Genomic DNA, 11,776 nt, shown 5'->3' on the forward strand with positions numbered 1-11,776 from the left:
GCAGGCTTTTATTCTACTGAGCATCTGCTCGTCAGGACCTTGATCAGTATAGGGTGTGTACCAGCAGGCCGTTATTATTCTACTGTCGAATAGAATAGATACTTTATTGCCAATTGCTGAAAATTGTTAATTTTGCTGTCAGAGTAAACTATCTCATATTTTTGTTATTTGTTATTTTATTAGGATCCCCATTAGCAAGGCCAGATTACCGAATGGGCACGCAGGGTTGAGGGCCCCCTGGAGGTCGGGCCCCTCCAGATAGCATATGAACACGTCAGTTGGGGGCCCCCTGGAGGTCGGGCCCCTCCAGATAGCATATGAACACGTCATAAGCCATGACAAAAGAATTGCAGGAATTTAAATCTGCAGCATGTTCTCTCAGTCTCATTGCAAAATGTATAGAATAGCTATTGCAGCAGTTGTTCTTCCTGGGGTCCACACAGAACATAAAACATGACATAATACAGAACATTAATAGACAAGAACAGCTCAAGGACAGAGACACATACATTTAAAATAAGAATATAGAAATTAAAAATGGCCCTGTTTTGACATCTGTGCTCTCTATGCAGGAAAGTATTTGATGAAGGTGTAGCATACCCTAGTCATACCCTAGTACAGTGGTATTCAAAGTGGGGGTCGAGACCCCTAGATGAATCGCAGGGGAATTGCAGTGAGGTTTCCAAACTATATCAAAATATTTATTTTAATTTTTTTTGAATAAAAAAATTCAAGATTTCATATTATTGTATGGGACAATAATACAAATGTTTTTGAAAAATATATTTTGAAAAATATAATTTTATTCAGTAATTGTATTTAATTGGTTTATTTTGATAAGAGAGATGAAAATGTAATGAATTTAAGGTTATTTGTTGATGTACAAACCGAAATGTACAGATTTGAAGGTGTTGTCATTAGATTTGCGGTGGGTTGGGGGTTTTTGTAGAACGAATGTGAGAAGGTTACTTCTGTTTACTTTTTAAAAGGACATTCTACTCAAAAATGCAGGAAAGTTTTATTTTTTACAACCAAATCAAAAAAAAAATTTAAAATGTAAATGGCATGTTATAGAATTGTCCAGACATCTTTTTTTTGTATATCACTTGTTATTTTTTTATTTTTTTTATTTTTTTTTACTGCAAATCACTTCCTCGTCCTTGTTCTGCAGTATGGGGGCTCTGAAAAACATGTCTAAAGGCCCCAAAACACCCAAACATGTCCTTTTAGAAACACTCTCAGTATAGTGATGCAGGTCTTTAGATGTTGTACACGTGACATTGTCATTCTGAACTTCATGTGCAAGCTTATAATAACTTTTGTGTGAATCGAGCTGTTTCCCTTACTCGGCTGTGCAGGCCGGGTGAGTCTGTATAGTATACAGGCTAGCTAAGTTTAATATTAGCAATGTTAGCAAGCTTATCAAGCTAGCTAAAATCTTATTGGTTGAAGAATTGTTATGACTTCAAAAGCACTTGAACACAATCATGTCAGACTTATCACTTCCCAGTGTTCTATTTCTCACGAGCACGTGAAGCCAGCAACAGCGTACCAGAGACAAATACCATAACATTACCATAAAACATTTGAAATATATCCCAATTTGTGATATTTATTGGTTGAAGTTTAGAGGTAGGCCTAAACAAGACTATTTAACAGTAGTAGGCTATAACCCATTTTATAATACATTATTTTTGCATTACTGGTTATTGAACAGTATAGGGTCCATTGACAATAAAGCAATATTAATATTGATAATGTATGCAGTTGACATGTGAAATGAATGAAAACGTATGACGTAATATTGATTTAATCACTGATCATAGAGTAAATGACAACAGAACAGGCAGTGTCCACAAGATCTCCTACAGCTTGAAAGAGGAATAGAGGCATCCACCCCTGTGAGATATTCATATTGACCGTGAACATATTGCCATCCGGTTTGGGGAGGCTGTGTGTGAACGTCCTCTGGTCTGTTTAAAGTTCCCTCTGAGCGCTGGACACACCCAGCTGGCTGGAGACGCGCTCTGATTAGCCCGCGGAGGCTCATTTGCATTGACGTCAGTAAAGGCTGGAGGTCAACCCTTGCGGCAGCTTTTATTGGACGTGCTGCTGTCAAGCAGTGCCGAAGAATTGGAAGGACAAATGCTAGAAAGGCAGAGAAAAATACTTAAATAATTCACCATTATGTAGCGAATTTCTGTATTTTGCGTTTATAAAGAACAATCACCCACCTTCCTTTCTGAAAAGCGAAACTTGGGGACGCGCAGCGGTGTGTTTTTATGCGATTGGTCTGATCCAGAGGAGGTACCTCTTCAACAGATAATTTGACAGCACTCTTCATATTTTTTTCAGAAAGAGGAAAAAAATTGCAACTAATTTTTACCCAGTTTTCTATCTGTCGGGTCGTCTTCAAGCTGACAGTGGATGTCTGAATGAAGATTCTACCAAAAGATTTCTGTTTCGCCTAATTTGTATTTTTTGGCAGATAAATGGCATGTTTTGTCGGACTAAATTGCATTTTGTTGCAAGGGGGAGTCTTGAGATTGGAGCGACAGTCGAGGGGAGCACCATGCAGTGTGAATATTGTAGCCTGTTGATGATGGGGTATATGAGGCTGGAACAAACTGTCGTGAGAACCGGATTGTGGCCAATGTCTTGAAATGAAGTGGCTAACCAGATAGTCAAAGAAAAACAGTAGTCCAATGGAATTGGATGGTTTTGGGTGGGGAGGACCGTTTCAGCAGAAGGCTTATTGGACGAACATGGATACAACTTTTGCTTGAATTCAACCAGAAGACTGACGTTTACTTGAAAAGAGTAAAGTTTTAAAAAATACATACATTCAGAGAGAGAGAGGGAGCAAATGATGTACGAATCCGAGGCGGGGAAGCCGTGTGATGGAGGATAAATTGTCCCTGGAATACGACCATAGAACAGCGGCATTCTAGAATAACGGGATTCGTGTTAGCAAGAATAAAACGGCGCGTGAAGAAAATCTCTCTAAATTGCTTCATGTAAAAAAAAAAAAACAATCGGAGAGGAAATCTGTTTCCTGGTTAGGGGGGGGTGGGTGGGTGGTGGGAAGGAACGTCTATTATTCATGCTTAGTGTTAGGGAAACTGGAGAGAGCGTTTAGCATTTACGATTTATAAAGAGGGAGAAAAAGACCTCCAGGAGATACCGAATGACAGTCGTCCAGGTATTAGTAAAGCACTTGAGCTAGCGGGATTGGCAGAAGTGGGGTTGAAGCATGGGCTGTGCTTCAAGCATTCATATCTCCGATAGGGTGGTCTATCAAAGTGGAAAGGAATCAGACGATTCCCAGCAGACCAATACCACTCCTGCCCCAGGACTTCTGATCAAACCCAACGCTATCAAGGTGAGACACACACAGGCCACTCTTCTTGGAGAACACACACACACACACACACACACAGAGTCTCTCCTTATAACACATGTCTGGATGTCACATACTTCCTTCTACAGTACCATCCAATGTATTTATGATTCAGTGATATGAGGATGTTGAAATGGGTGCTGTACCGCATAATATGGCCATCAAACCTTGATGTGCAGTATGAACCTCCTTTTCTGTCTTCCTTTACTTTCGGAGAAGGAGAAGTGGATTAGGCCTCAGTCAAATGTATGACCTCGGTGACCCAGGCCCCCTCCCTCCCTCCCTCCCTCCCTCCCTCCACACAGCGCAGGTCGTGGGGTCATACAGAGAGTATTGTTCAGTCTTCCATAACACTACATAGACCATAAGGCCTAGCCAGGCAGGCAGCATGGAGGACATGCATCTCCTACCACGTCACAGCTTCCCCGGCTATTTTCTCTCATGAATAGATGGCATTTGTTTACAGCTTGTGGTTATTTCATATCCAGCCAACTCTGTGTGTGGGAGTAGTTGAAATTCAATCTAACAAGCAGTACAGAATTTTTACAGTTGCATACTGACACATATTGGCCTACAGTATTTAAATTTGTAATGTTTTCAAATGAAATAGCAGAATGTTATTTGAACCCTGTAAAAATAACAGGTGGACTCCTGTCAAATGTAGAAGCCCTACACTTCCAGTATGATGATAAATTGTGTGTGTGTGCGCGCGCATAGTGCTTGGCAGTACTGTAGTTGTGTAAATGAAGATACAGTGAACATTACCATGGCCGGTTTTTGATTTGAATATTCCCTGTAGTCATAATTGGACCGTCATCTTCATTCACATTAATGCATGTGGACGTGGCTGTTGGGGCTGTAGTGTAGAATGTATTCACGCTGACATTCATGTTATTTACTACACGTCTAGGATGGTAAAGCCACGTCATCGGTCTGTTGGGCCATAAACCAACAAACAGTGACATGTCATCTCATGTGGTACTGATTGAAATCTATCAGGACTTTTCTGCCCACACACAGTCTGATCTGGGCATAGAGTACATCCAACTCACAATGTTGATACAGACATGTCATTTAATGTGATAAAAATCACATGACTTTAATCACATCACAATGTCATCTTTTATCTAGCATATGGTACAGTATGTAGACCTGTCCAACCACAGCAGGTATAGAGGCAGTATGTAGACCTGTCCAACCACAGCAGGTATAGAGGCAGTATGTAGGTCTGTCCAACCACAGCAGGTATGGAGGCAGTATGTAGGTCTGTCCAACCACAGCAGGTATGGAGGCAGTATGTAGGTCTGTCCAACCACAGCAGGTATGGAGGCAGTATGTAGGTCTGTCCAACCACAGCAGGTATAGAGGCAGTATGTAGGCCTGTCCAACCACAGCAGGTATAGAGGCAGTATGTAGGCCTGTCCAACCACAGCAGGTATAGAGGCAGTATGTAGGCCTGTCCAACCACAGCAGGTATAGAGGCAGTATGTAGGCCTGTCCAACCACAGCAGGTATGGAGGCAGTATGTAGGCCTGTCCAACCACAGCAGGTATGGAGGCAGTATGTAGACCTGTCCAACCACAGCAGGTGTGGAGGCAGTATGTAGGCCTGTCCAACCACAGCAGGTATAGAAGCAGTTTGTAGGTCTGTCCAACCACAGCAGGTATAGAGGCAGTATGTAGGCCTGTCCAACCACAGCAGGTATGGAGGCAGTATGTAGGCCTGTCCAACCACAGCAGGTATGGAGGCAGTATGTAGGCCTGTCCAACCACAGCAGGTATAGAGGCAGTATGTAGACCTGCCCAACCACAGCAGGTATAGAGGCAGTATGTAGACCTGCCCAACCACAGCAGGTATAGAGGCAGTATGTAGGCCTGTCCAACCACAGCAGGTGTGGAGGCAGTATGTAGGTCTGTCCAACCACAGCAGGTATAGAAGCAGTTTGTAGGTCTGTCCAACCACAGCAGGTATAGAGGCAGTATGTAGGTCTGTCCAACCACAGCAGATATAGAGGCAGTATGTAGACCTGTCCAACCCCAGCAGGTATGGAGGCAGTATGTAGACCTGCCCAACCACAGCAGGTATGGAGGCAGTATGTAGGCCTGTCCTGCTACACCAACCACAGCAGGTGTAGAGGCAGTATGCCCAACCACAGCAGGTGTAGAGGCAGTATGCCCAACCACAGCAGGTGTAGAGGCAGTATGCCCAACCACAGCAGGTGTAGAGGCAGTATGCCCAACCACAGCAGGTGTAGAGGCAGTCAGTTAAACATGAACACCAGAGGAGTTGAACACAAGCACCTTTAATCACCCAGAACATTGACAGTCAGAATTGGACCTGGTGAAATGGTGCTGCTAGTGATGGACAACATTTAGAGACAGAATACAGACAGAGGCGTTGTAACACTTCCATTATATATCTAACTAGGTAGGGCGAGCATGGAGCTAGAACAGGATGACCAGTGGATATACAGTACAAATATACAGCAATAGTATATCGTGGGATGACCAGTGGATATACAGTACACATATACAGTGATAGTATATTGTTGGATGATGACAGAAACCAGACGGTAATCTGTCCCCAGTGTTCAGTAACTCATTCCAGGTGAAATAAATCCACATTTTTAGTCTTGATCCAAAAGTTAACCAACAAACACACAAGCAGCGACCCAAACACTGTGGCTGCTTCACCGGGCGCCAAGCAGCGACCCATATTCGACGGCTGATGGGCCGTACGTAGGGAGGCCTGACCTGGCACCGGGCCGTACGTAGGGAGGCCTGACCTGGCACCGGGCCGTACGTAGGGAGGCCTGACCTGGCACCGGGCCGTACGTAGGGAGGCCTGACCTTCCACCGGGCCGTACGTAGGGAGGCCTGACCTGGCACCGGGCCGTACGTAGGGAGGCCTGACCTGGCACCGGGCCGTGCGTAGGGAGGCCTGACCTGGTACTGGGCTGTACTTAGTACTGGGCCATATGTAGGAAGGCCTGACCTATTACTGGGCCGTACGTAGGGAGGCCTGACCTGGTACTGGGCTGTACTTAGTACTGGGCCGTACGTAGGGAGGCCTGACCTATTACTGGGCTGTACTTAGTACTGGGCCGTACGTAGGGAGGCCTGACCTATTACTGGGCCCTACGTAGGGAGGCCTGACCTGGTACTGGGCTGTACGTAGGGAGGCCTGACCTGGCACTGGGCCGTACGTAGGGAGCCCTGACCTGGTACTGGGCCGTACGTAGGGAGGCCTGACCTGGTACTGGGCTGTACTTAGTACTGGGCCATATGTAGGGAGGCCTGACCTATTACTGGGCCGTACGTAGGGAGGCCTGACCTGGTACTGGGCCCTACGTAGGGAGGCCTGACCTGGTACTGGGCCGTACGTAGGGAGGCCTGACCTGGCACTGGGCCGTACGTAGGGAGCCCTGACCTGGTACTGGGCCGTACGTAGGGAGGCCTGACCTGGTACTGGGCTGTACTTAGTACTGGGCCATATGTAGGGAGGCCTGACCTATTACTGGGCCGTACGTAGGGAGGCCTGACCTGGTACTGGGCCGTACGTAGGGAGGCCTGACCTGGTACTGGGCCGTACGTAGTGAGGCCTGACCTGGTACTGGGCCGTACGTAGTGAGGCCTGACCTGGTACTGGGCCGTACGTAGGGAGGCCTGACCTGGTACTGGGCCGTACGTAGGGAGACCTGACCTGGTACTGAGCCGTACGTAGGGAGGCCTGACCTGGTACTGGGCTGTACTTAGTACTGGGCCGTACGTAGGGAGGCCTGACCTGGTACTGGGCCGTACGTAGGGAGGCCTGACCTGGTACTGGGCTGTACTTAGTACTGGGCCGTACGTAGGGAGGCCTGACCTATTACTGGGCCGTACGTAGGGAGGCCTGACCTATTACTGGGCCCTACGTAGGGAGGCCTGACCTGGCACTGGGCCCTACGTAGGGAGGCTTGACCTGGCACTGGGCCCTACGTAGGGAGGCCTGACCTGGCACTGGGCCGTACGTAGGGAGGCTTGACCTGGTACTGGGCCGTACGTAGGGAGGCCGTACGTGGTACTGGGCCGTACGTAGGGAGGCCTGACCTGGTACTGGGCCGTACGTAGGGAGGCCTGACCTGGTACTGGGCCGTACGTAGTACTGGGCCGTACGTAGGGAGGCCTGACCTGACCTGACCTGGTACTGGGCCGTACGTAGGGAGGCCTGACCTGGCACCGGGCCGTACGTAGGGAGGCCTGACCTGGTACTGGGCTGTACTTAGTACTGGGCCATATGTAGGGAGGCCTGACCTGGCACCGGGCCGTACGTAGGGAGGCCTGACCTGGTACTGGGCTGTACTTAGTACTGGGCCGTATGTACGGAGGCCTGACCTATTACTGGGCTGTACTTAGTACTGGGCCGTACGTAGGGAGGCCTGACCTATTACTGGGCCCTACGTAGGGAGGCCTGACCTGGTACTGGGCTGTACGTAGGGAGGCCTGACCTGGCACTGGGCCCTACGTAGGGAGGCCTGACCTGGTACTGGGCCGTACGTAGGGAGGCTTGACCTGGCACTGGGCCCTACGTAGGGAGGCCTGACCTGGCACTGGGCCGTACGTAGGGAGGCCTGACCTGGTATGGGCCGTACGTAGGGAGGCCGTACGTAGGGAGGCCTGACCTGGTACTGGGCCGTACGTAGTACTGGGCCGTACGTAGGGAGGCCTGACCTGACCTGACCTGGTACTGGGCCGTACGTAGGGAGGCCTGACCTGGCACCGGGCCGTACGTAGGGAGGCCTGACCTGGTACTGGGCTGTACTTAGTACTGGGCCATATGTAGGGAGGCCTGACCTATTACTGGGCCGTACGTAGGGAGGCCTGACCTGGTACTGGGCTGTACTTAGTACTGGGCCGTACGTAGGGAGGCCTGACCTATTACTGGGCTGTATTTAGTACTGGGCCGTACGTAGGGAGGCCTGACCTATTACTGGGCTGTACTTAGTACTGGGCCGTACGTAGGGAGGCCTGACCTATTACTGGGCCATACGTAGGGAGGCCTGACCTGGTACTGGGCTGTACGTAGGGAGGCCTGACCTGGCACTGGGCCCTACGTAGGGAGGCCTGACCTGGTACTGGGCCGTACGTAGGGAGGCTTGACCTGGCACTGGGCCCTACGTAGGGAGGCCTGACCTGGTACTGGGCCGTACGTAGGGAGGCCTGACCTGGTACTGGGCTGTACTTCGTACTGGGCCGTACGTAGGGAGGCCTGACCTATTACTGGGCCGTACGTAGGGAGGCCTGACCTGGTACTGGGCCGTACGTAGGGAGGCCTGACCTGGTACTGGGCCGTACGTAGGGAGGCCTGACCTGGTACTGGGCTGTACCTAGTACTGGGCCGTACGTAGGTAGGCCTGACCTGGTACTGGGCCGTACGTAGGGAGGCCTGACCTGGTACTGGGCCGTACGTAGGGAGGCCTGACCTGGTACTGGGCTGTACTTAGTACTGGGCCGTACGTAGGGAGGCCTGACCTGGTACTGGGCCGTACGTAGGGAGGCCTGACCTGGTACTGGGCTGTACCTAGTACTGGGCCGTACGTAGGTAGGCCTGACCTGGTACTGGGCCGTACGTAGGGAGGCCTGACCTGGTACTGGGCCGTACGTAGGGAGGCCTGACCTGGTACTGGGCCGTACGTAGGGAGGCCTGACCTGGTACTGGGCTGTACTTAGTACTGGGCCGTACGTAGGGAGGCCTGACCTGGTACTGGGCCGTACGTAGGGAGGCCTGACCTGGCACTGGGCCGTACGTGGTACTGGGCCGTACGTAGGGAGGCCTGACCTGGTACTGGGCCGTACGTAGGGAGGCCTGACCTGGTACTGGGCCGTACGTAGTACTGGGCCGTACGTAGGGAGGCCTGACCTGACCTGGTACTGGGCCGTACGTAGGGAGGCCTGACCTGGTACTGGGCCGTACGTAGGGAGGCCTGACCTGACCTGGTACTGGGCCGTACTTAGTACTGTGGACACAACCACAGCAGCAGACGTACAGACAGTTTTAACACCAGAGAATAATGGCATTGATTCATATTTTATTATTTTATTTAACTAGGCTAGTCAGTTCAGAACAAGTTCTTATTCACAAGTTCATTTACAATGACGGCCTACATCGGCCAAACCCGGACGCCGCTAGGCCATTTCAAGCGGTCCCATGTGCTGTGCACATGAACACACCAGTGGATGTTTCTGAGGGGAGGAGGGCTCATAATAATGGCTGGAACGGAGAGAATGGCATCAAACACCTGGAAACCATGGAAACAATGTGTTTGATGTATTTGATACCATTCCACTGATTCCGCTCCAGTCATTACCACGAGCCTGTCCTCCCTGATTAAGGTGCCACCAACCTCCTGTGGGACACAGTGTGCTACTTTAATAATCTTCTTTGTGATCATTGAGGACCTGAAGTGCACCATGTCCCAGGCACGCCTCTCCCTGCCTGCCTCTCTAGCCCTCCTACCCAGGCCTGGGTCCTGTTCATTAGTGCGCACCGTAGCTAAACGCGTTGCAATTGAACGGAAAATTACGTGTTTCATTGGAAAACTTCAGTTAGTTCCGTCCTTCCCTGATTCAGTCTGTTGTCTTATGCTTGGTGACTAGTGAAGAAGACCCTGGTCATTAGACCAGACGGCAGAACCACCCCAGTCAGTCCAGACGGCAGAACCACCCCAGTCAGTCCAGACGGCAGAACCACCCCAGTCAGTCCAGACGGCAGAACCACCCCAGTCAGTCCAGACGGCAGAACCACCCCAGTCAGACCAGACGGCAGAACCACCCCAGTCAGACCAGACGGCAGAACCACCCCAGTCAGTCCAGACGGCAGAACCACCCCAGTCAGACCAGACGGCAGAACCACCCCAGTCAGACCAGACGGCAGAACCACCCCAGTCAGACCAGACGGCAGAACCACCCCAGTCAGTCCAGACGGCAGAACCACCCCAGTCAGTCCAGACGGCAGAACCACCCCAGTCAGACCAGACGGCAGAACCACCCCAGTCAGTCCAGACGGCAGAACCACCCCGCAGTCCGCGGCGCCCCCCAGTCAGCCAGACGGCAGAACCACCCCAGTCAGACCAGACGGCAGAACCACCCCAGTCAGACCAGACGGCAGAACCACCCCAGTCAGACCAGACGGCAGAACCACCCCAGTCAGTCCAGACGGCAGAACCTGTACGTAGCATCTTGATACGTACAGCCCTAGAGCCCTTTAGGCCCTGTTTAGAACTAGTTCACTGTGTAGTGAACAGGATGCTATGTGATAGGCAGACGGAGATGTGATGTCATATGGGCCCTGGTCAAAAGTTGTGCAGTAGAGCAGTGTTTCCCACCTCCAGTCCTCCAGTACCCCCTAACAGCCCAACTCCAGTCCTCCAGTACTGCCCAACTCCAGTCATCCAGTACCCCTCAACAGCCCTCCTCTAGTACCCCCCCCAACAGCCCTCCTCCAGTACCCCCCAACAGCCCAACTCCAGTCCTCCAGTACCCCCCAACAGCCCTCCTCTAGTACCCCCCCAACAGTGCACCTCCAGTCCTCCAGTACCCCCCAACAGCCCTCCTCCAGTACCCCCCAACAGCCCTCCTCCAGTACCCCCCAACAGCCCTCCTCCAGTACCCCCCCAACAGCCCTCCTCCAGTACCCCCCCAACAGCCCTCCTCCAGTACCCCCCAACAGCCCTCCTCCAGTACCCCCCAACAGCCCTCCTCCAGTACCCCCCAACAGCCCTCCTCCAGTACCCCCCAACAGCCCAACTCCAGTCCTCCAGTACGTGTACTGTTGGGGGTACAGGAGTTGGGGAAACGCATCACTAGAGAATAGTATGTCATTTAAGCCGTAGTCAGAGATGTGATGTCCATGTCTACCTGCTGTTCCAGATGGATACTGTCTATTTATTCATCTGTTCTGTAACTGCTGTACTGGCCCCTACTGTTGTCTGCTGCTTTATCAGTCTGGCTTCTTCACCACACACACACACACACACTTTGCTTTGTTTATTTATCAGGGACCCTGCAAAGAGAACGTAGGCCAGAGTAGTATCACACCAAAGTTAACAACGTTGCTAATTTCCATCTCTAGCCTTCCATCTGTCATCTATAGAGTAGACCCACCACAGTCCATATGATATCAGTCATCTATAGAGTAGACCCACCACAGTCCATATGATATCAGTCATCTATAGAGTAGACCCACCACAGTCCGTATGATATCTGTAACCTTCCATCTGTCATCTATAGAGTAGACCCACCACAGTCCATATGATATCAGTCATCTATAGAGTAGACCCACCACAGTCCATATGATATCAGTCATCTATAGAGTAGACCCACCACAGTCCATATGATA

At 50.5% G+C, this 11,776-nt stretch overlaps 1 protein-coding gene across 1 annotated transcript in view; it reads left to right on the forward strand.

Moving 5' to 3' along the window:
- Positions 1–3,068: 3,068 nt before the first annotated feature.
- The window catches only part of LOC106591626 (high affinity cAMP-specific and IBMX-insensitive 3',5'-cyclic phosphodiesterase 8A), a 238,392-nt gene continuing 229,684 nt past the window's right edge, over positions 3,069–11,776 (forward strand). The window contains 1 exon segment of the mRNA XM_082969783.1: positions 3,069–3,382. Within this exon segment, the coding sequence (XP_082825909.1) occupies positions 3,254–3,382 (129 nt within the window). The 5' untranslated portion in view covers positions 3,069–3,253.

This window comes from Salmo salar, chromosome 26, assembly GCF_965601325.2.
Source record: "Salmo salar chromosome 26, fSalSal1, whole genome shotgun sequence".
NCBI lineage: Eukaryota > Metazoa > Chordata > Actinopteri > Salmoniformes > Salmonidae > Salmo > Salmo salar.